Below are 23999 nucleotides of genomic sequence, written 5' to 3'. Positions count from 1 at the left end.
GGAACTGCACGGGTGAGCTCTCCACCGAGTGCGTGGAGCGGCATCCAGGCAGAGGCGTTGGGGGGCCCTGACTGGTTTCCCCTGGCTCCTCCTCTGTGCACCCCAAGAAGCCCCGAAGTCTGAAACCCATAGGGTTTTATTATCAGCTGACTCTGCATCGAGGCCCTAATTCAGCTGGTTTAATTTGAAGGATGAGCGTTAGCCTCTTTAGTGAAAAGCCTGCCTACTTAGAGCCGTCTCCGAGAAGCCTGCCTTGTCACTGGGCGCAGACACCGCTAGGTCGTTGGCTAGAACCTTCCACGCTGTGAAGTGGAAAACACTCGCTGCCCTCACATTCCCAGATGTTTCAGGTGCCAGAGCCCTGTCACCGAACCGAGGGTGCTGCAGTCTCTTCTCTCCCAGGAGCCTGTAGCACAGCGGTTAGCGCTGATGCTCACGTCAGAGCCCAGGGACGCCCGCCCCCGCTCACTCATGAGTCTCACACTGTGGGCCGCTGTGTCTCATCCTCTGGATGACACTGGCTGCAGCGGAACTGACCGATGTCACGTATTTCCTCTCTCGCTCGGGCGGTGGGCACGCCAGGCGTCCGGCGGGTGAAGAGGGAAGACCTGGAGACCAGCGGGGAGAGCCTGGTGCGCTACAAGAAGGAGCCTTCTGGGTGCCCCGTGTGCGGCAAGGTAACGCCCGCCTGCCCCGTCACCGGACACACACACAGCTCGTCGCTTCCCGCCTCTACGGGTCGGAGCTCTGCCCACTGCCTGCTGGGGATGGTCCCGGGGGGACATGACTCTCAGGGTGTCCTAAGCTGCAGTGTCCACTCACTCGTGGCCTCGTCACTGTGATCCTTCGCTGTTGAGCTGTGTTTCCGGCGAGGGAGCTTAGGGATGAGAGCTTCCTCGGTTAGAGCCCCTTTCCTTGTTTGCCACCATCTCCACCGGCGTGTGCCCAGGCACATGCTCGCTCTCTCCGCATCTCTGAGACGTGTCCCTTGGCAGAGAGGAGAGCCGCTCCCCGGGGAAGGCCGTCCTGGGGCTTAATTCTGTCTGTCGGTGCTTGTCTCCTCTGGCATTTCCGAGGGACAGCACCAGCAACTGCATGGCCACGGGTGTTCCTGGCATGTTCCCTGAGTGAGCGAAGCATGATATCACCCTTGGGAGCAGGTCCGTTCAGGCGACTCCTTAGCGTGACCTTAAATGTCCAGCAGTGCACTGCCCATCTGAGCCCCCGGTGCTGTCGGCCATGCGGGAGCCACGCAAGGAGCCACGGAAGTGGGATGCTCTTTGTGAATGAGCTCTGCGGCCTTGGCCCTCCTCAGACCCGCCTCCCATGACCAGGACGTGCGGAGGTCCACTGCATGCCCAGGGGTAGGGACCGTGTCCCTCTTGGTCGCAGAGCACTTGCTGCAGGGGGACCCGGGGGGTGGGGGGCTCCCACAGGGGCTTCCCGCCCCCACCAGCTGGGGTCGTCGGGAACATAAGCACCAGCCAGGGCTTGGTAGCTGCTGGCTCTCAGCCACACACAGTCCCGTGAGCAGCTGCCAATCCGGACAGAGAGCAATGGCCGCAGGGGGCAGCCAGGGCCACGTGGCCGGAGTGTTGACCTTTGTGAGAGGAGACGGAGCTGTTGGTGGTTACGGTTTGCGCTGCGTGGCCCGTGCTGTGAGCGGAGCCCCCACGTCCCCTCTCCGCCCGCAGGTATTCTCCTGCAGGAGCAACATGAACAAGCACCTGCTGACCCACGGCGACAAGAAGTACACCTGCGAGATCTGCGGCCGCAGGTTCTTCCGCGTGGACGTGCTCAGGGACCACATCCACGTCCACTTCAAGGTGCGTGCCGCCCCGCGCCCGCTGCCCCGGCCGCTCACACGGGCGGGGCCTCTGCCCAGCGTCCTGACCGCCGGTCAGCTTGGCCACACGCCTCTCGTCAGGTGCGGCCTCGTGCCCGTTGGCTGGCCTCGGGCAGCCCCTCCGCAGGGCTCCAGCCCGGGGCCTCCCGCCGGGCGGATGGGGTCCGGGTTTGCTTCCTTTCTCCCTGCCTCGGGGAAGTGAGGAGGCGGCCAGAGCTGGGGAGGCGGCCAGGACTTGGGGCCATCGGGCAGGAGAAGTGCAGATCCAGGGAAGACAGAGATGGAGGTGGTGCTGAGGCTTCGGTGATGAAGCTGGGTGCCCACGCTTGTCCCCAGCCTGCAGCTCAGCGATGAGCAGTTCCCAGCCCAGTGCACGTTGGGGTTTCTCTGGGCAGATGCTGGAGAAAGTGGGGCGAGGCAGGAGTGTGGGGGCTCCAGTGCGGGCGCAGAGCCGTGTGGACCAAGCTGAGGAAGGAGGAGGGGCCCAGGAGGGCAAAGAGCCTCGGGGAGAAGGGCTTGGACTTCGCGGGACCCTGCCGTGTCCCGACCGGGACCTGCGGGTACTAGTTCTGCCCCCCTCTGCGCCCCCACGTCTCTGAGCCCTGCCACGGAAAGCGGGTTTCCCTGAGCATTAACTTAGACCCAACAGGTGCTGGGCCCAGCGGGTCTGTGCCCGTGGCCGTGGTCTGTGGTCAGGTGCTAGTCCTCCCCAGGCAGTTCTCCGAGAGAGGGGTGCCCTCTTTGCTGACAGAAACTGGAGTTCAGTGTGGTCGATGTGAGAGTCCACAGTGGAAGAGACGGGACTGCGGCCCTTGTTGAAATCTGGGGCTTCGGCCGAGGGCATAGGGGGAGGGGCGAGCGAGCGAGCTCTCTGAAGGAGCCGTTCTCCCGGTTCTGAATCTGCTCCCTGGTGAGACGTGCCCTCCATGCCATGCGAGCTGGCAGCCTCTGCCTGAGATGGGCAGAGGCAGGGAAAGGGGACAGCGCCCTCTGCAGCCGCTGGAAGGAGCTGCTGAGACAGGGGCCGACCACCAAGCATAGCGAGGCCTCCTGCCCCCAGTGGTGGCTGCTGGCTCCTGCAACGCTGCTCCCTCAGCCGGGCTCACCCCCATAGCGGCTCATCCCCTGTTTCTTTTCTTTTTCTTTTCTTTTTAAAAAATATATTTTATTGGTTTTCTACAGAGAGGAAGGAAGAGGGACAGAGAGCTAGAAACATCGATTAGAGAAAAACATCGATCAGCTGCCTCCCGCACACTCCCCACCAGGGATGTGCCTGCAACCAAGGCACATGCCCTTGACCGGAATCGAAACTGGGACCCCCCAGTCCACAGGCCGACGCTCTGTCCACTGAGCCAAACCAGTCAGGGCCCATCCCGTGTTTCTTGCCAGTGAATGACTGCTGGCGTGACCCTTGCAGTCTTGCAGAGAAGTAAATGGAGCTTCAGGAACTTCGGGGCCAGCCTGGTCACATCCCACAGGAGGAGGCCTTAGAGGCCTCTGCCCCTGCCCACTGACAGAAGCCACCGCCCCCACCCACTGCCCCTGCCCACTGACAGAAGCCACCGCCCCCACCCACTGCCCCCGCCCACTGACAGAAGCCACCGCCCCCACCCACTGCCCCCGCCCACTGACAGAAGCCACCGCCCCCACCCACTGCCCCCGCCCACTGACAGAAGCCACCGCCCCCACCCACTGCCCCCGCCCACTGACAGAAGCCACCGCCCCCACCCACTGCCCCCGCCCACTGACAGAAGCCACCGCCCCCACCCACTGCCCCCGCCCACTGACAGAAGCCACCGCCCCCACCCACTGCCCCCGCCCACTGACAGAAGCCACCGCCCCCACCCACTGCCCCCGCCCACTGACAGAAGCCACCGCCCCCACCCACTGCCCCCGCCCACTGACAGAAGCCACCGCCCCCACCCACTGCCCCGCCCACTGACAGAAGCCGCCATCGAGGCCAGGGATCTTAGGAGTTCCCAAGAGCAGGCAGCACCCGGCTCACACCCAGGCCCGCGGGAGGTCAGGGGCTTGGGCTGCGCGTTGCAGAATTACTTGAATGTGAGCAGGACCGGTGGGTCTGCCCTCAGGGCAGTGGGGTGTGCGGTGACCGGAGGGAGAGTGTCTGTGTGGGGCCCACATGGTTCGCAGCAGGTGGAGCTCCCTGGGTGTCCTCCCCACCGAGGCGCTGCCTCTCCAGTGGTTGCGGAGCCGGGAGAGCTTGGCCGCGTGGTTAGAGGTCGGGCTCTGGCTCTTCCAGGACATCGCGCTGATGGACGACCACCAGAGGGAGGAGTTCATCGGCAAGATCGGCATCTCCTCCGAGGAGAACGACGACAATTCTGACGAGAGCGCGGACTCGGAGCCGCACAAGTACAGCTGCAAAAGGTGCCAGGTAACTGGCCGCTCGCCCGGCCCGGCGGGCTCAGTCCGGGGGGGCCCACTGCAGACACAGCTGTCCTGCTGGCTGCTCCTGTCACTTGGTTCTCCGGGAGCATGCTGGTCTCACTGCTGTCACATGACCACCCTGCAGAACCTCTCTCCTGGCTGGCCTGCATATGGCTGTGTGGCTCAGCAGCTGGGATCTGGCTCCCTGGAGGTCGGCCGCATGAGGGGCCTCCCTCCACCCTCAGGCCAGTGGCTCTTCACCATGGCCTGCCCCGTGCGTGGAAGTGGGGCGTGCTCAGAGGGGGCAGTTCTGTGCTCAGAGGGCCCGGGCTCAGCGGCGTGCTGTATAAAGGTGGTCCATGCACTGGGTCCCCTGCCTGGGAACGCGCAGTTCACTCCTGTTGAGTGCAGGTGCCCATGTTCTCTGCCAGCCCATGTGCCCATCCGGGCGCCTGCCACGACCCTTGGGTGTGAGTGAAGTCAGGGAGGTCAGTGGGTGGAGAGGAGGCGGTCGGGCCCCGCTGGTCTGAAGAGGAGCGGGAGGCCCGGGAGCAGCTGGGTCCATTCTCACATCCCCGCTGCACAGTTCTGCCAGGGCTGCCCCTGCCCTGGGCGTGCCCTCCTCACTGCCAGGTGACGGCTCTCACAGCACCCCCCCCCCCCACCGCGGTGCGCGGCAGCGCGAGCCGAGCTGTGAGCGCTGCGACGTGAGCGTGTTCCCTCCGCAGCTCACCTTCGGCCGCGGGAAGGAGTACCTGAAGCACATCATGGAGGTGCACAAGGAGAAGGGCTACGGCTGCAGCACCTGCAACCGGCGCTTTGCCCTGAAGGCCACCTACCACGCACACATGGTCATCCACCGCGAGAACCTGCCCGACCCCAACGTGCAGAAGTGAGGCTTTCTCCCCGGGGGAGGGGCCCAAGGGAGGGGCCCAAGGGAGGGGCAGAGAAGCCATGCTGGAGGGGCAAGTCCCTCTGCTCCGGAGCCCCACGGGTGCTGGGGAAGCACGATCCTCCACCGGTCCTGCCTCGGCCTGACCCTGCCAGGACTCAGCCCCGGCGGCGCAGTACAGGCCTGGGGAGCCACCCTTTCCCCGGTGATCAGTGTTCCCGAAGGCCGGCCCCCCATCGGGCTGCAGCGGGAGCCCGTGCTCCAAGCCTGAGCGGTGTGATGGTTACGGCCGCAGTGGCCAGCTCGGATGGCCAGGACAGAGTGTGCAGGCCGGAGGTCCGAGATCATGGTGTCTCAGGGCTGCCTCACTCCGACTGAGAGAGGGACTCTGCCCCATGCCCCTCCTTGGCTTATACACGGCCCTCATCGCCCGTGTCTGCACGTGTCATCCCACGGCCTGTGCCTCCGTGTGCACACTCACCCTTTCTATAAGGACACCAGCCATCCTGGTGCAGCCATGTGCCAGAGACCAGCTCAGCTTCACCACTTGTTAAGCCCTGACCTCCAGACACAGTCCCCTTCTGGGGGCTGGGGGTCAGGGCTGAAACGTGGGTTTGAGTTGGCGACACTGAGTTCACCACAGCCCCGCAGTCTCTGACTGCTGTCCTCTCCGTTACCGCTTTGGTCTCATGTGTGCCCGGGAAAGGGCTGCCTGCTGCAGGCGCTCTCCCACGGGCGCCCGCCCTGAGCTTCCGTCTGTTTCAGGTACATCCACCCCTGCGAGATCTGCGGGCGCATCTTCAACAGCATCGGGAACCTGGAGCGGCACAAGCTCATCCACACGGGTAGGCGCTCCGGCAGGCGCAGGCCCGGCTGCTCGGAGGTGGGGGCTGCCTTCCCCGCGGGCTCCGTGCGCAGAGCGGTCCCGCATCGTCCCCCTCAGCGCATTCCCCGTCCGCCTCTCCTGTCCTGGCCCCGGTGTCGGCCGGCACCTCCCTGCCTCACCGCCCTCCGGGGCCTCGGACCTGGTGGCCAGAGAGCCCGGGGAGGCTCCGAGGAGGTGGAGGAAGGGGCCCCTTCCCCCCAGTCACTGCCCTGATGCCCCCCCCACCTACCCCCCCGCCTGCGGGCCAGGACTGACGTGGGCGTTGGTTGGCAGGTGTGAAGAGCCACGCCTGCGAGCAGTGCGGGAAGTCCTTCGCCAGGAAGGACATGCTGAAGGAGCACATGCGTGTGCACGACAACATCCGGGAGTACCTGTGCGCCGAGTGCGGGAAAGGTGCGGTCCCAGGCGCCCGCCCACGTGGCACTGGAGCTGGGCCTCCAGGGGGCAGCTGTCGGCTCCCCGGTGTGGGGAGAGCCTTTCAGAGCTGAGCCCTCCTTCCCTTCCCCCTTCCTGCATCCCCGACACCTGTGCCTGCCCAGGGCTGGGGTGTGGGCCCCGGAGGGGGGTCAGGGGCACAGGTGCTAGGGGGTCGAGGGCATTAGGGGATCCTGGGCATTAGGGGGGTCCAGGGCATTAGGGGGATTCTGGACATTCGGGGGATCCAGGGCATTAGGGGGGCCCAGGGCATTAGGGGGCCCAGGGCATTAGGGGGTCCAGGGCATTAGGGGATCCAGGGCATTAGGGGATCCAGGGCATTAGGGGGTCCAGGGCATTAGGGGATCTAGGGCATTAGGGGATCCAGGGCATTAGGGGGTCCAGGGCATTAGGGGGTCCAGGGCATTAGGGGATCCAGGGCATTAGGGGATCTAGGGCATTAGGGGCCCAGGGCATTAGGGGGATCCAGGCATTTGGGGGGCCCAGGGCACGGGCAGAGACGGGTCCAGGGCGCGGTCTGTAGGGGGATCCAGGGCATTAGGGGGATCCAGGCATTAGGGGGACCCGGGGCACGGGCAGAGACGGGTCCAGGGCGCGGTCTGTGGGGGTCCAGGTGCGGGCGCCCACCGGCCTCTGCCCGCAGGCATGAAGACCAAGCACGCGCTGCGCCACCACATGAAGCTGCACAAGGGCATCAAGGAGTACGAGTGCAAGGAGTGCCACCGCAAGTTCGCGCAGAAGGTCAACATGCTCAAGCACTACAAGCGGCACATCGGTGAGTGCGGCAACCGCCGGGCCTCGTGCCGAAACGGCCCGAGAGGGCGCCTCGCTGGCTGCTTCTCACCTTCCTTCGCTCCCAGCGGCCGGTCCAAGCGAGCTCTGCCCTGGGAGGTGTGGGAAACCTCGGGCATCTGGAAGGCGCCCCGTCCCGGCAGGCGCCCTGGTGCGTGTCACTGCGCGTGCGCACAGGAGTCCAGGCGCTGCCAGACTCGCCCGGGAGTTTGGCGACACTTGCCAGTTCTGCAGAGCCCTTGCCCGGCTCAGCCATTCCCTGTGGGAATGTGTGCCAGGAAGGGATCAAGCAGGGCCCCAGAGGTGTGTGCAGGCTGACCTCAGATCTGGGGCATCTTAAGTGTCCATCGGCAGGGCAGTGGCTCAGTTGTGCGGCCATGAAGAAGGCAGCCATCAAAACCAGTGAGATTCGCGCAGAAGGAAAGCAGCCTCTGCCACACCAGTGTGAGCCCGCTGTGTGTAAACGTTGACATGTGGGTCCGTGTGGTGTGGGGGGGGTTCAGGTGGACACCAGAGCAGAAGGAAGCTTGTCCTGGTGGGATTTGTCTGAGTCGACATTCCTGGCACAAGCCTATTTACCGGGGTTCCCTGTCCTCCCTAAAATGGCCTGGGGTCCTCTACGCCTGGCCCAGCTTACCGTGCGCCTCAGCTATCTGTCCAGGCCACCATGAGGTCTGCTCGGGTCCCCAGCACGGCTTGGACAGTGTGTGCTGCCCGTGTCTTCCTGGGAAGCTCACCCGTTACCTGCCTCACCTTCTCCGGGGAGCTTTCCTGCTCCCCCGGGCCTGCGTCCCGGCCCCTCTAGTGCTGCCATGCTATACTGCTCCCCAACCCTGCTCTGCCGCCAGCCTGCCGCTCCCCCTGCTGCACACCCACTGCCAGCGGGTGGTGGCCTCTGCCCCTGCGGCCCCTCCTCCAGCCCGGTGGGCCCAGGCCCTGTGCCTCTGGGAGCTCCGTATGTACTCACAGGCCCCAGTCACTGGGCCCTTCAGCTCACGTGACTTGTTCCATTTGGAGGAACCTTTGTTTTAGAGGCTTTCTCCCTCCACATTCTTACCAGTTTGGGGAGTACATCTGCCTTGCTCACCCGATGCTTGCTTCCCAGGTTGCAGGCAAGCAGGATGCTCGCCCCAGACAGATGGTCAGGGAGGGCACTGGGGTAACGTGACCACCTGTTTCGTAAGTGTGGTGTCTGCCTTCCCTTGGCATGAGCTAGTGCAGAATAAAGCTCATTGAGTCGGATTCCGCTCACTCGGAATGACTGGCACTCTGTGGGCCCTGGGCTGAAATGACCTGCCCCCTTCCCTTCCTGAGGAAGCACCTCGCGAAGCCACCTGCAGAGGGCAGAGTTCCCAAGCCTCACCTCAGTGCCTACCAGCAAACGTTTGCTCTGCCTCTGGCAACCTGCCTTCCCCGCAGCCTCCGAGTACTGACCTGTGTCAGGGACAAGCCTCCTGCTGCCTGTAGGTAGAGCATGACAAACCTCTGAGTTAAGTGTGCCTTTTTTTAAAACATTTTATTGAGATTTTACAGAGAGGAAGAGAGAGGGATAGAGAGCTAGAAACATCGATGGGAGAGAAACATCGATCAGCTGCCTCCTGCACACCTCCCACTGGGGATGTGCCCACAACCAAGGTACATGCCCTTGACCAGAATCGAACCTGGGACTTTTCAGTCCTCGAGCCGACGTTCTATCCACTGAGCCAAACCGATTTCAGCAAGTATACCTTTTTCTGCAGGGATTAAAGACTTCATGTGTGAACTGTGTGGAAAGACGTTCAGTGAGAGGAACACCATGGAGACCCACAAGCTCATCCACACGGGTAAGCAGGGTGCTGCCTGGGGGTGGGAGGGACAGGGGGGCGGAGGGTGGGACGGCCGTGTGACCCTGCACTGCAGGCTGTTTTAGAGTATTGGGTGCCGTCCGCCTCAGTGGCGGCCCCTAAAAATCAGCCCAGTACAGCTTTCAGATATCTACCCTTATAGTTTCAGTTATTGGAGCGATGACGTGGCTCCACGCTCAGGCGGGAGGAGGCCACTGTCCCTCCTCGCTGGGGCTGTGCTGGTCCCTCTGGCCTGACCTGGGACGGCCCCGCAGCACACGCAGGGGGTGACGCGGCCTCCTGCCTACCCTGCCGGCTGTGGGCCAGCCTCGCTCATGACCTGTGCTTGTCTTTTCCTCCGTGTGTGTGTGTGCGCGTGTGCGTGTGTGTGCGTGTGTGTGTGTGTGTGTGTGTGTGTGTGTAGTGGGCAAGCAGTGGACCTGCTCCGTGTGTGACAAGAAGTACGTCACCGAGTACATGCTGCAGAAGCACGTGCAGCTCACGCACGACAAGGTGGAGGCACAGAGCTGCCAGCTGTGCGGGACCAAGGTGTCCACCAGGGCCTCCATGAGCAGACACATGCGACGCAAGCACCCAGAGGTGAGCATTCTCCTCCCTGCCCCCACCCCCTGGTCCCTCTGCCCTCCGCCTGGGGCGAGCTCCTTTTGACCGGAGACCCCACCACCCTGGCTCATGGGTCTGCCCCTTTGCAGACCCGGAAGTCCTGGAGGCCGGGCCTGGGTCTCATTCCCTCTGCATGGCAGCACCTGCCTGTGGGAGGGAGGCCCTGCGTGACCGGAGGGAAGAGCCTTGCTGTTGTTGCTAAGGGTCCAGGTTCCTTTTCACTGGGATTACAGCAGGAGGAAAGGAGAAGCCGGCCCCGTGCCCCGGTCTTCCCTTTGAGTGGCTAAGAAAGGTGCAGAGCGGGCGTGTCCAGGTGGTGGTGGTGCGGTCCCAGGGTGGCATTGAGGACCGTCCGCTCACTGCTCCGGCTCTCCCACAGGTGCTGGCCGTGAGGATCGATGACCTGGACCACCTGCCGGAGACCACCACCATCGACGCCTCCTCCATCGGCATCGTGCAGGTGGGCGCAGCGCCGCCCGTGGGCGGGCATGGGGACTCCCGGACAGGCGGACACCCTCGGGTGGGGTCTCCGGAACCCCCGCAGGTGTCGGGAGCACTTTGGGAAGCCCTGTAGTCCATGCTTTGCGTCTCACCTTTGTTTCGTGCTCCATCGTTTTGGTCAGTCTTGTCTCCAAGAGCCTTTTCGTTTCTGTAAGTTTCTAGAACTTTAAGGAGTGACGGTGGAGGCTGGTGAGTTTGGAATCTCAGGTGGAGGCAGAGGAGACCCAGGGCAGGGTGGATGTTGCAGCTCGCGTCTGCAGGCCCAGGGAGGCAGAATTCTCTCTCCCTCCCGGGCCCTCAGTCTTCTCTCCCGGGGCCTTCGCCTGATTGGATGAGGACAGCCTGCTTTACAACAGAGGGCAGTCTGCTTTACTCCGTGTGCACAGATTTAATGTCAGTGTCGTCTAAAGAATACCTCCACAGCAGCATCTGGACTGTTTGACCAAACAATTGGCCCCCTGCTCCAGCCAAGTGGGCATTAACATTAACCATCACAGGTAGTTCCCAGGAGAGCTTAGCATAATTAGGTTCTATACGAAAATTCACTTTATATGTAGATGAGCCCACTTTTTAAAGGAGCTTTTAGGCAATGCCTTCATAAAAATTTCTTTTATTATAAAGAGAACATGTCCACTCTGAGCTGTTTTAAAGTCATATTTCTACCTCTTTCTTTATGAAATGGTGTTTTTTTTTAGCACAGAGCTCAGGTGCCAGGCTGGACAGTGAGTGTGAGAACCCCCGGAGTGCCCCTGAGGCGCCGTCCCACCTTCTCTGCCCTCCACCCCCCACTCCGTGAGGGCAGTCCCACGTGACCATGCCTGGCAGGCTTCTTCTGGGTCTCCCTGCCCCTGGATTGGACCAAGACTTACGGGAGGGCCCCAGAGGGAGGCCCAGGAGGGTGGAGGACTGGAATGGAGTTCCTGGCTGGACACCCCACCCAGGGGCCTCAGGAAAGCATCTGGGGCACCATCTGGGTCGCTGTGATGGCTGGGCCTGTTTGCTGTCCCCCGAGGAGATGACCGCCTTGTTCCTGTGGTCAAACCCGTTTTGATCCAAGACATTCTGGGGGTGAGAACCTGATGTGGAAACATTTTAGCCTCAGGCCGAGCGCATCAGGGCTGAAACAGTGGCTTACAAATTTTGTTTTTTATATTTTTGTTTATATTTCACCCCAAAATGTAGCTTTATAAAATGCGACTTGTATGTAATTTCCTCCACTTAACACAAATCCCTGGAACTTGCCTCGGTCTTTAGAAACGCAAGTGATCAGACTGTGGCCACTGCGTTTCCTGCGGCAGCTGAAGGCCCGAGAGCCTCAGCGCTGACCCTGGATGTGACCCTGGGTGTGACCCTGGACCACACTGGCCGCTTGGGCTCACCCATTGGCCTGCGAGCTGCTTAGACTTCTTCTCCCGCAGCCGGAGCTGAGCCTGGAGCAGGAGGATCTGGCAGAAGGGAAGCCCGTGAAAGCCGCCAGGAGAAGCCACAAGAGGAAGCAGAAGCCGGAGGAGGAGGCGGGGGCGCCGGTGCCGGAGGACGCGGCCTTCAGCGAGTTCTCGGAGAAGGAGCCCGCGTTCACGGGCGGCGTGGGCGACGAGACCGACTCTGCCGTGCAGAGCATCCAGCAGGTGACGCTCCCTGCGCCGAGCTGGGCCCAGTCACTGTGGGGGCGGTGGGGGGGCCGCTGCCCTGGGCGCCAGGGGCGGGGAGGGGGGGTGAAGGAGATTGAGGCGGGTGGAGTCCACATGTACCCGCTCCCCTCCCGTCTGTCATGCTTGTGGGGGCCGTTTTCACCTAAGCACTCGCCAACCTCAGCGTAGACCAAGAAGTCACACTTGTCATCACTGTGAGTGGCAGCAGGACAGTGGGTGTAAGGGGAGCCGCTCCCCTGGCTGGGCAGCAGGAGTGAGAGTGTCTCTTCGCGGTGGACTGGCCCAGTGCCCCTGCCGCCCCGTCAGGGAGAGCGGACCCTGCAAACCGGAGGAGCCGTCAGAGGGGCTTGGAGGCGGCAGGACGCAGGCGCCAGCCATCTGCTGCCTGAAGTAGAATCTTCCCCTTCGCCATCCTCCCTCGCGTTGGTCTGAGGCCCCAAACCTCTCGTCAGTGTGCCTGGTGCTGGCGGACACGCTTACCTGGTCTCCCGTCCTCTGCCCCGGACAGGAAGCGCTGTTAGCTGTTGCTCCTGCTGCCCCGTTAGCTTCCTAGCCGGCTTCTCACTGCCCACCACGCCCTTCAGAGGGAATACACAGGGACCCGTCTTTCTCGTAGTCACTTTCCTCCCTGTTTTCTAGCCCCCAGAGTCCTTTGCTTCTCAGTTCGACCCGATGGCCTCGGTGCTTGTGGCTGTGTCTTTTTCTCCCTTTCACCAGAGCTACTGTGTCAGGACAAAACTAACCTGATTTCATCTCCACCCGAAGGTGCTTCGCTCTCTCCTGCGGGCGGTGCTTATTCCGGCGCCATGAGCCGCCCAGTCACAGCGCAGAGGACCTGCGTCGTCCCCGTGCAGGGACTCACTCTTTTTATATATTTTATTGATTTTTTACAGAGAGGAAGAGAGAGGGATAGAGAGTTAGAAGCATCAATGGGAGATGTACCTTGGTTGCAGGCACGTCCCCAGTAGGGGGTGTGCAAGAGGCAGCCAACTGTTAATTCTCACTCATCATTGATGAGAAACACTGATCAGCTGGCTCCTGCACACCCTCCTACTGGGGATGTGCCTGCAACCAAGGTACATGCCCTTGACCGGAATCGAACCTGGGTCCTTTCAGTCCGCAGGCCAACACTCTGTCCACTGAGCCAGACTGGTTTCAGTGGAACTCACGCTTATGTTGGCTCTTCCAGGTGGTGGTGACTCTGGGAGACCCGAACGTGACCACTCCATCGAGCTCGGTCGGCTTGACCAACATCACCGTGACGCCCATCACCACGGCAGCGGGGACTCAGTTTACCAACCTGCAGCCAGTGGCCGTCGGGCACCTCACAACCCCGGAACGGCAGCTGCAGCTGGACAACTCGATCCTGACCGTGACCTTTGACACCGTCAGTGGCTCCGCCATGCTGCACAACCGCCAGAACGACATCCAGCTGCACCCGCAGCCGGAAACCTCGAACCCGCAGTCCGTGGCCCACTTCATCAACCTGACCACGCTGGTCAACTCCATCACGCCGCTGGGGAACCAGCTCGGTGAGCAGCACCCGCTCACGTGGCGGGCCGTGCCCCAGACGGACGTGCTGCCGGCCCCGCAGCCGCAGGCCGCCCCCCCGCCCGCGGCGCAGCCCCAGGTGCCGGCCGAGCAGCAGCAGCAGATGTACAGCTACTGAGGCGCCGGGCGGAAGGGGAGCCTCGGATAGGCTTCCCCGTGTATTGCTGAGATTTGTTTGCTGGATACCAAACAGGAAAAGGAATCACCCGTTGCAATGCAAGTAAGGTTGACTTAGCTTTTGCAGAATCGTCTCCAAATCCCCCAGCGGCCATCACGGTCCTCCAGCTTGGCTGTGGCAGGCGGCTGTAGACCCAAGCAGGTGGCAGGCACTGCCTCAGCCGGGCAGCTGGTTGGGCTGTGGCCATGCCCCCAGCCTTCCCCAGGAGAGGTGGGTCTGGTGGGCACTGCTTCAGAGAGAACACTTCCGGAGAAGCAGGATCCCAGGAGGCAGCCCTGTGTTGTTAGGAGCATAAGGCTTGTTTTATTTTTCCTCTGGGATTCAGTCACTGTATCAAAACGTGGACGGTCCCACGGGTGGTGACAAGCTGCAGTGACACTGAGTCTCCGCTTTGAAATCTGAGCTGAGTGGAATTTGTGTCACGGCTTCGGGCTGAAGCGTGTGTGAGAAGACGGCTGTGGGAGCACGGGCCTCCTCTGGCTTCAGGGCCGTCCCGGACGGAGGTCATGAGGTCGCTGACTCAGGCAGAAAGGCCTCTTTGTAATTTAATTAGTTTTTAGGATCATTTTTTTTTTTTTTTACTTCATTTCAAGCATAGATTATGTATTCGAGACTCCGCTGTGGCCATGTTCCTCTGTTTTTATTTAACATGCGAAGTCATTTGCACTGTAGGACGGTCGGTCCATGTCCAGGCTACACAGCTGCCCCCGTGCACAGGGGCACACAGTGTGGGCAACAAGGAAGCCTCGTGCTGCCCCTGCCGGTGGCCCCTGTGGGGGTGGCTTCCCCGCCACCACGTGTGTTCATCATGACTGAGGTGCAGCCCAAACCCCCCGAACTGTTAAACAGGGCGGAAATCCATGTGTTTTCTCCCGTTTAAAATTCCAAAGGTTGATGATCAATTTTCAAGATCAATTTTCTGTACAAATGTGGGATAAGCTTGGAAAGCATTGGGTTTCTCTAAAACACAGTGATCCCGCCATTTCCCGGCAGGCAGTAAGGAGAGCAGAGGTTAGCTCAGGAGCAGAGCCACTGATGGGATCAAGAACGTGCTGAGTAGCAGCCGGGCCTGCTTCCCGGGACACTACATCCGGGTGGTGGGCGAGGCTGGGCCCACAGCAGCCCGCCCTCCGGCCGCTCCGCCAGCAAAACAGAATGAAGTTTGATTTTTAACGCCATCCAAAATGAAAGGATACATCTGCCTTATTTGTCCTTGCTCGCTCTGTCCCAGACCCTGATTGATTTGGGAGACCCTCGTGAAGAAAGACTGAATAGGAGGCGGCAGTGGCTGAATGACGCTGCCTGTGAGGCTGAGGACCATTTGTTGCGCAAAATGAATTTTCTCAGCACCTCACCTGTTCCGAGTGGTGAGAGTCTGAGGGCGGGGCTGGCGTCTGTTCTGTGCAATACCCGCCTCCATGAACTGAGGAGACGCCTGCAGAGCCCCCTCCTCCACCAGCTCATCCAGACACTCCCTGCTCTCACCTCTGGTGGTCGAAGTCATTGTGGGAGATTGTGTGACTTTTTAATTTATGATAATTATTTTTATGTTATTTATGTATATAATTACCTGCTTTTTACATAATAGTTCCATCAAAGGAATTTGGGTGAGGGGTGATAGATTTTCTAAAATATTGTCTCCGTTCTCCAAATGTACCCACGGGATTGCCCACAATGCCAGGGTTCCTAAGAGATTTTTTAAGAATCACCGACACACTGACAACTCCTTTTTGCATTTGCAGAGTATAAAGGGCAAATGACCAAGTGAAAAAAAACACAAAACAAAAAAACACAGACACGATCAAACATCTGCTAGCATTTCACGTTTATTCCTCTTCCTTGTGAAGCAAAGGCCTTTTAAATCACAGTTTTATTTTTTTAAAGAAGTTGTGTTTGTGCCTAGAGTAAGAATGCCCCGGATGTTCTTAAAGAGCCTAACGCAGGTTGTGCGGCCCGGTGTCCTACCGCTGTCCACTTAATGACGTGCGGATAACAACACTTCTTGTTCTGATAAGTGGGAACTCCAAACAAAAATGAGGTGGAGTCCTGAGGATGGACTTGGATGGACGTGGTCTTCATAGGCCGCTGTCTGAGGGGACGGGGTCAGGTGTCTTCAGACAGCTGCTCTGAGTGCACGTGGAAGAAGCTGGGGAGCCAGAACCCCAAGTTCTGCTCAGCCCCGTGTCATTGCCTGTAGGTTGTTCTGTGTCTGTGTCACTGTTCACTAGCAGGAACGTTTCATTGTTAACTGGTCCCAGTTGCACAGCGGTAGCCACAGAAGCAAATGAGCCCCAGCCCTCGTGGCCACCAGGCTCTGTGAATCCAACCCGGTCGTTCTAAATGAATAAATCATGAGAATTTATTGGGGCCTCTGGATTTGTAACGTGGTGTCACTCTGGGCCACAAGACGGCGCGAACCTCGGGGTGTTGGACCCCAGTTCGGACACCTGGCTTCCGAGCTCGGCGGCAGGAAGGGACTGAGCCCCCGAACCGGCTGAACCCGGGACGTGCTCTCTGCCGACGCCCCCTCTGTGCCCCACAGGAATCCGCTCTGGAGAACCCGGGCGTGGGAGGCACATCACGGACCGCACACATGTTTCCCCGGCTACCGCGCCCGAAGGCGTGAGGCCTGCGCTGCCCACCTGGGGGCGCTGTCCAGACGTTGCCCTTGGTTTTGAAGCTCACTACGACTGTTCGGAGAAGTTGGTGTGTTTCGTGTCCCATCCATTTGTCTAATGAAAAATAAAAGGTGCTGTGACCTGTGTTTTCCATCGCTGGCCCTCTCTCCAACCGCCTGTTCCAGGGGGTGACGCATTTGACATATTAGGAGAACAGTTGTTTTCCGGCTGCCGACGGCAGTTTGGTTTCTCCGCAGCCTGGAACCGGAAAACGCTTGGATTACTTGAAATGCTCTGTGAGGTCTAACAGGCTTTCCCAGGGGTTAAAAAAGGTGAACAAAGAAGGTGCAGGTAGCGTTTCTTGCAAAGCTTAGATTAGAGAGCAGACACAAAAAAAGATGCGGAGCCAGAGAGGGGAGAGCTTTCTCTGGGCATTTTTTGGGCTGGTGGTCTACAACAACCCCTCGTTGGTCAAATATTAAATTACATGTCCACTCTGGCTGGTGCGATTCACTGGTTAGAGCGTCGACCTGCACAGCACACATCAATGTTTCTCTCTTTTTCTCCCCCCTTCCTCCCTCCCTTCCTTCCATTCTCTCTAAAAATCAATGGAAGGAATATCCTTGCATGAGGATTAACAATGACATATTGAGATTTGAGGGATGGTCATTGTAAAGTTATGCAGCACCTAACCTGTCACCCAGTCTCCTAAGGATTTGAACTCTGAGACGTCTTACACACCTGAGTCATAGATTTGATAGCATCGGGTAGCGGTGCATCTGGCCAGGGAAGGGTCCATTATTTTAACAGCGAACTCTGAGCTCCTTCTTGTTTGCGCCAGGCCTGCAGGCCCTGCACCCGGCCGGCCTTCCAGACCACCCCTGGGCAGTGGCGGTGGCGGGTGCTGTCCGTCACTCTTGGTTCATCCATCCCCTGTGCTTCTGGGAGAAGCCAGATTGCCACGCTGTGCTTGGCTCCGCTAACAGCCGAGGGACACACCCACCTGCAAACAGTGCTTTCACTGCATTGAAAACAGACGCCGGGCCCAGCCATCGTGGCTCAGTGGTTGAGCATCCACCTATGAACCAGGAGATCACGGTTCCATTCCTGATCAGGCCACAATCAGGCTCGATCCCCACTGTGGGGCGTGCAGGAGGAGACAGATGATCAATGATTCACTCTCATCATTGATGTTTCTCTCCCTCTCCCTCTCTGAAATCAAAAAGGATTAAAACACACACAGAGAGAGATTCTGGCAGTAAGGGGGAGATGGATGGGCCCCTGGCTGCCTCCTCCTCAGTATTTATTCTCGCTTGAATGCAGCAGCATCCGGGGGTCCTGCTTTGCAATGGCAGGACCGGATGGCCATACTTGCGTGGTGATGCAGACAGCGCAGTTACCAGATGTGGCCCTGTGCTGCCTGGACACAGCTGGCTGGACCAGCCCTCCCACCTGCCCCTGCTCCCCACAGAGCGGAGGCTCCCCCTACTGGAGCCCCACCGTCCCAGGTGCAGGCGCTGCCACTCCCAGGGGCACCTGATGTGTGGCACTCCGCACCCACGCCGCCTCTCCCCATCGACGGGTCTGCTTCCCACAGCTGCTCCAGAAAAAGGGAGACCCCCAGGGGCAGGTGTCTCTGCCATGGGGCCTGGACCCGCCTGTGCCTGCCCAGAGAGCCTGGCCCAGCACGCTTCCCAGGGAGAGGAAGGATGGGGGGCCTGGGATCTCTCTGAGCTCGGCCTGCTCCACGCAGGGGACCCAGCTCCTCAGGAGGGCCAGTGCGTCGTTCCCTTGCGTGACAGCTGGAGCGTGGCCTGAGCCAGACTTTCTCCCACAAACGTGGGGCCTTCGGGAGGTGGTCAGGCCGTGAGGGCGGCCCTCAGGGACGGACCATTGTTCTCTGGAAGAGACTCCAGAGCCCCCCCTGTCCTCCCCCCAAGAGGGGACAGCGAGAAGACACATCTGTGAACCAGGAGTGGGCCCTCAACAGACACCACATCTGCCAGCACCCCGACCTTGGACTTCCAGCCTCCAGAGCTGTGAGAGGTACATTTCTGGGGTTTTTATATTCGACCCAGTCTGTGGTATTCTGTCACGGCAATCGAGGGACAATGTGTGTGTGTGTGTGTGTGTGTGTGTGTGTGTGTGAAATGCTATACAAGTTCATCGCTTGTGGTTTGTGTGTCTATCATCACCGTCAGTATACTATGTTTTTTAAGACTGGCTTTTTAAAAAATAATTTTTTAAAATTGATTTCAGAGAGGAAGGGAGAGGGAGAAAGAGAGAGAAACATCAATGATGAGAGGAAATAATTGACCGGCTGCCTCCTGCACGCCCCCTGCTGGGGACCGAGAAGACTGGCAGCTTTTCACTGTGCATCACACCCCTGAGAGCTACCTACGTGGTTTGTTCCCTTTTGCTGCTGTGTCTGTTGTGTGGACGTACACCGTTTGTGTAATCCATCCCCTGCTGAAGGAGTTTCTGAGTTGTTTCCAGCTTGGGGCTCTGACGATAGAAGGTGCTGTGCACATTGGTGTGTGCATACGTTTGCATTTCTGTTGCGTGGTGCCCGGGAGTGCAGGGCCAGGCTGTCAGGGGGTGCATGGACTTGTCTGGGGAATGGCTGTGAACTGCCTGCGAGCTGCCTGTCGTCTCAGGCGTGGCTGTGTTAGCGGGGCACCGTGTTCTAGGTGCACAGGCGGCGAGGGTCACGTGTGCTGTGTCCTGAGAGCAAAGCCTAGCACCGGAGGTCGTGGTTTTGGGAAATGGGAAGAAGAGTGCCCCGCCCAGGCGCCTCTGGAGAGGAAGACTCCGCTCTCACCTGAGCTGTGTGAAGGTGTCTCCCCCAAGCCCCGGGAAAACATGCTCCCCGGGCTGCCGACGCTCCCGGACATTAGGAAACACCTGAATGTATTACCTCCTGTTGGAATTAGCTCGTGAAATTCCCCGTCTTCACAGGCCTCCGCGTGGTCGTCTTTCCTGCACAGCTCTCCCGGAACTCCCTGCACCGGCCTGCGAGAGACCCTGCGGGAGGACATAAAGAGCAGCGGGCCCAGCCGGTGTGGCTCAGGGGTCGAACACTGACTATGCACCAGGAGGTGGCCAGTTCGATTCCCAGGCAGGCGCATGCCCAGGTTTCAGGCTCATCCCCGGTGGGGGCGGGCAGGATGTTTCTCTCTCACAGTGTTTCTTTTTTTAAATTTTTTTATTAAATTATTATCTGTGTACATATTTTAACATTGCCCCCCTCTCCCATACATACCCTCCCTCCCCAGAGTTTTGTGTCCATTGGTTGTACTTATATGCATGTATACAAGTCCTTCGGTTGATCTCTTATCTCCCCCAGATCTCCCTACCCTCCCGGCTGTAATTTGACAGTCTGCTTGTTGCTTTACTGTCTTTATATCTGACTTTTGGTTCATCAGTTTATAATGTTCTTTAATATCCATAAATGAGTGAGGTCATATGGTGTTTCTCTTTCATTGACTGGCTTATTTCACTCAGCATGATGTTCTCTAGTTCTATCCAGGTTGCTGCAAATGATGAGAATTCCTTCTTTTTTATGGCAGCATAGTATTCCATTGTGTAGATTAGGGGTGTCGAACTCAATCAGAGAAGGGGCCAAAATCTAAAATCCAGCCTAAATCGCGGGCCAAATGGTTTACTGAACAGTCATAAACTGACAATGTCATAAACTGACAGCGGAGTGCAGTGATGACAGCGCGGTGCGGGCCACATTGCAAGGCCTGGCGGGCTGGATTTGGCCTGCGGGCCTTGTGTTTGACATATGTGGTGTAGATGTACCATAGTTTTTTGATCCAATCATCTGCTAATGGGCACCTAGGCTGTTTCCAGATTCTAGCTATTGTAGATTGTTCTCAGCAGTGTTTCTATCTCTCTCTTCCTCTTCCACTCTCTCTAAAATCAATACAGACATATTAAAAAAAAAAAAAAAAAGAACAGTGGGAGCCAGAAATAATAATGTCAAAATTGCCGTTGCACTTTATCACGGTGCACGCTGTACTTTTAATTTTGCCTTTATTTCAAATTCTTATCAGATTGTTATAAATCACCACCAATTTATTCATTAGGTTTCCATGAACGGAGTAAATACACTTTTCCACTATTTGATTAAAAGCAAAATGTGAGACCTTGAGAACTTTGTAATACATAATAAAGTTTTCTTTCCCGAGTTTGAAAATATTCCTCATGTTGAATGAAGTAAAACACACTTGTTTAGTACAAAAAAAAAAAAAAAAAAAAACAGTGGGAATTTCCCAAAAATGCCACAGTGGAAAAATTCCCCAGGCCTCGTGTTCTTAGTGTCACGTGTCCCTGCAGCGATCTTTTGGATTGCCCTGGGTTACCCTTCTGGTCGGCTGGACAAGGATTTCCTAGTTCTTTAGGATGCGAGAGCTGAAATGTGTGTGTCGATGTTCAGTTCGTAGACACATCTTAAAGTAGCAGTGAACACAGAAAACTGAAACAACCGGACTTCCAGTGAACAGCACGCCAGCTCAGGGTCAGAAAAACAAGAGCCCCATTAGTTCCGCGATGGCGTCGCTCTCTGTGGGAGGAGGGGCGTCCCGACACCCCCGTGTGATAGGACCAGCACACAGCATGGTCTGCATGAATCTGCCATGGGAAAGCAGTGTGAGTGCTTCTAGAGAAATTGTGGATTTTGACTTTTTCTTTTTAATTAAAAAAAAAAATTGACATATTTTATTGATTTTTTACAGAGAGGAAGAGAGAGGGATAGAGAGTTAGAAACATCGATGAGAATCATCGATCAGCTGCCTCCTGCACACTCCCTGCAACCAAGGTATATGCCCTTGACCAGAATTGAACCCGGGACCTTTCAGTCTACAGGCCGACGATTCTCTATCCACTGAGCCAAACCAGTTTTGGCTGACTTTTTCTTTTTTAACTAGAAGACTACACTTTTTCCTTTTCCACTTAAAAGGCAACAACAAAACAATAAATGACTTTACGGGCTCCTCACCCACTGTGTCATCGGTGGCTCCATCGGGGGAGCTCCGGCTGTAATTAACTTTCTCTCTGTAAAAAAAAAAACAACAATATATATATATATATATATATATATATATATATATATATATATATATATATATATATATATATAATGAAAGATATTTCTTCTTGTTCTACGCGTGGAAAAAAAAAAAAAAAAAGAAGGGATGAAGAAGCGCTGATGTCAGCCTTACGTCTAACAACCTCTCACTTCGTAAGCCCATGAGCTGTCCTTGGCCTGATGCTTCAGCATCTTCTCCGGATGCGTCCTACTCTGGGTCAGCCTTCCAGGGCCCCACAAATGGGCTGCCAACCCGAGAGTCCTGGGCACATTCTAGGGAAGGTCCGCGTGTGGCTAAAGTCCCGGGACTCAGAAACCCCAACCTCAGCTCACCTCATGTTGTGACTTCGGTCCGGAGAGATTTTCTAGAATGTCCTGGCTGTTGGACTGTCTTTGGGGATGAAGTTCCCAGGACGTCACTGGGATGATGGCCTTTATCCATCCTTGCTTTCCGGGGATGGATAAAACGACGATGTGCCTGAATCCCTTTCCTGTGACCTGAGGAAGGAACACAGTGTGACTAATCATCGTGGCGGCCTGTGTCAATCACGGGAGTAAAGGGTGGCTCATGGGATGGCGCACAATGGCTCCCCCCCCCCCCCCCGGTCCTGCACAAGCGCACTGCCCCAAAGCAGAGCCTTGCACGCTTCTGAACAACAAATTCAGCGAAGGGGTCGGTGCCTGCTGCTGCTCCGTGGACTGTTCTTAAGGCACAAAACCACCGTGCTTGTCTGTGCGCAGTCCCCTCATCTCTTGTTCTTGTACAAAAACAGTGCGACTCTGGTTTCTTTTCTATCTCAGCATAGAATAAGCTTTGAACTTAATTTCTCTAATGATCAGTCTTTTGGAGGAATGGAAAATTTTAACCTATCCGGCATCCAAAAGCATCAAGCCTGAGTGTATTCTATAGCTTGTGAGTACTGAGCGGATCTTGCACCTAACAGAGGCTGCACATTTTTCTTAGTCTTTTATGGTTCTTTTATTTTTGTCATTATTATTTTTTTGTTAATCCTCACCTGAGTATATTTTTTCCATTGCTTTTCAGAGAGAGGGCAGAAGGAAAGGAGAAAAGGGGGAGAGAGAGAGAGAGAGAGAGAGAGAGAGAGAGAGAGAGAGAGAGAAACATCGATGTAAGACACATTGATTGGTTGCCTTCCACACGGGCCCAGCAGGGGAGGGTTGTGAACCCACAATCCAGGTATGTTGCCCTTGACCAGAAATTGAACCCTTTGGTGTACCAGCAGACAGTCTAACCACTGAGCAGCACCAGCCAGGGCTGTTCTGGTTCTTTAGAAGAGCGTGTGCCTGCAGTGACAAAGTCGGTCTTGACATCCCCATCATAACCAGCGGTAAGTGACTCTGTCAGGATTCCACAGCTCGAGCCACAGTCTCCCATGGGTGCTTCCCATTCATCTCTCTTCCTGTCGCGCTGCTGTGAACACAGTGCTCCAGGAGGCAGACTGTAACCACTGCTACGCCAGTCACTGTCTTCCGCTTTGGGCGGCCTCCACACAGCACCATCCCCTGTGTCCCAGGCCCAGCTGGAGGAGCCTTTTATCACTGGCCAGGACGCGCCCTGGGGGCTGGGCCCGGGACACACCCTGGGGACAGCGTCGTGGCTTGCCCTGTGTCCAGGAATGCTTTCCAAAAATACAAGTTTTTGATCTTGTGAAACAATAGATTCCAGATGACAGTAAGTCAATTACTCTCTCTTTTTTTTCTTCTTCTTGTAAGGAGTGAAATATTCTTGCATTATCGTTTCTTCTGAGATCAGATTCAATTAGGACACGGAAAGTCTGCCGTTTTGAAGGTTTTTGAATCCTAGTCGATGCCATAAACCGGTACTCTCTTTGGAATCTGAGATGAGGTGCTGAGTCGGTGCATGGATATTGGGCGTACGACTGTTCCAGACAGGTTGGCAGGTAATTACCCAATCTCTGCAGTTTAGACTTTAATAACGTCTATTGGAGCTGAACTGAACTGACAGGACTGTCACATCGGCGTTGTCGTGTGGTGGCGCAGTGAAGTCTCACACCAGGACCTGAACGCTGACGGCAAGTGAGCTCGTAATGCGGGCAGACGCCCCGCCTGCTGCGTGCACGGCTCGCCGACCTCCTAGCCGCCTCTGGGACAACAGGCTCTGCGAGGTGCTGGAGGGCTTTGTAAAATCATTACACTTTGATGTGAGTTCCTTTAAGGTGTAGAAGGTGCATGGCTTATGGAAGAATTGGGGAAATGGAAGTTCAGAAATGAAAGGTTTTGGAAAGGTTTAGAATTTTCAAAAGAGAATGGATATTTTTTTATGGTTATTGTTTTGCTTTTGTTTAAAGAAATAGATTTTTTATTTTCTTCAGCAATCTAATGCGTGTACTTGTGGATAACCACCCAAGGAAGAGCTTCATCCTAGATTAAAAACTCCTTGGCGTCTTTATGCGATGGAAGTTCTTTTTCTGGATGTGGGGATAAGGGAAGGCATTTAACCAAAAAAATCTATGATGCCCTTCTAGGCATTTGTCTCTCCTATCTTATCAGAGCTTTGGGGGATTATGGGTAACAAACTTCTTTTGTATTAACGAATTTGGGGCAGTCTCAGATTATGTAAGGAATCGGGGTGACATTGGCCTCTCGGGGTACAGGAGCAAGAAAAGAAGTTAGCGCTCTTCTAAAGCACCAACTTGGAAACCTTCCTGCCGAAACCGGTGTGGCTCAGTGGATAGAGCG

General features: G+C 57.1%; 1 protein-coding gene across 5 annotated transcripts in view; it reads left to right on the top strand.

Moving 5' to 3' along the window:
* PRDM15 (PR/SET domain 15) overlaps window positions 1-16341 on the top strand; it is a 48537-nt gene extending 32196 nt beyond the window's left edge. For all 5 annotated transcript variants that reach the window (XM_084873587.1, XM_084873588.1, XM_084873586.1 and 2 more), the window contains 12 exons: window positions 583-677; window positions 1695-1826; window positions 4107-4241; window positions 4963-5126; window positions 5892-5971; window positions 6286-6405; window positions 7091-7222; window positions 8979-9062; window positions 9487-9662; window positions 10066-10146; window positions 11606-11815; window positions 13029-16341. In XM_084873587.1, coding sequence (XP_084729713.1) covers window positions 583-677; window positions 1695-1826; window positions 4107-4241; window positions 4963-5126; window positions 5892-5971; window positions 6286-6405; window positions 7091-7222; window positions 8979-9062; window positions 9487-9662; window positions 10066-10146; window positions 11606-11815; window positions 13029-13508 — 1889 coding nt within the window. In that variant the 3' untranslated portion in view covers window positions 13509-16341. The remainder of the gene's footprint in view (window positions 1-582; window positions 678-1694; window positions 1827-4106; window positions 4242-4962; window positions 5127-5891; window positions 5972-6285; window positions 6406-7090; window positions 7223-8978; window positions 9063-9486; window positions 9663-10065; window positions 10147-11605; window positions 11816-13028) is intronic.
* The last annotated feature ends 7658 nt before the right edge of the window (window positions 16342-23999 follow it).

The sequence above is a fragment of the Pipistrellus hanaki genome (genome assembly GCF_964339955.1).
Source record: "Pipistrellus hanaki genome assembly, chromosome: 2".
NCBI lineage: Eukaryota > Metazoa > Chordata > Mammalia > Chiroptera > Vespertilionidae > Pipistrellus > Pipistrellus hanaki.
The sequence above is the reverse complement of the archived record's forward strand: the minus strand, read 5'-3'. Positions and strand labels throughout refer to the sequence as shown.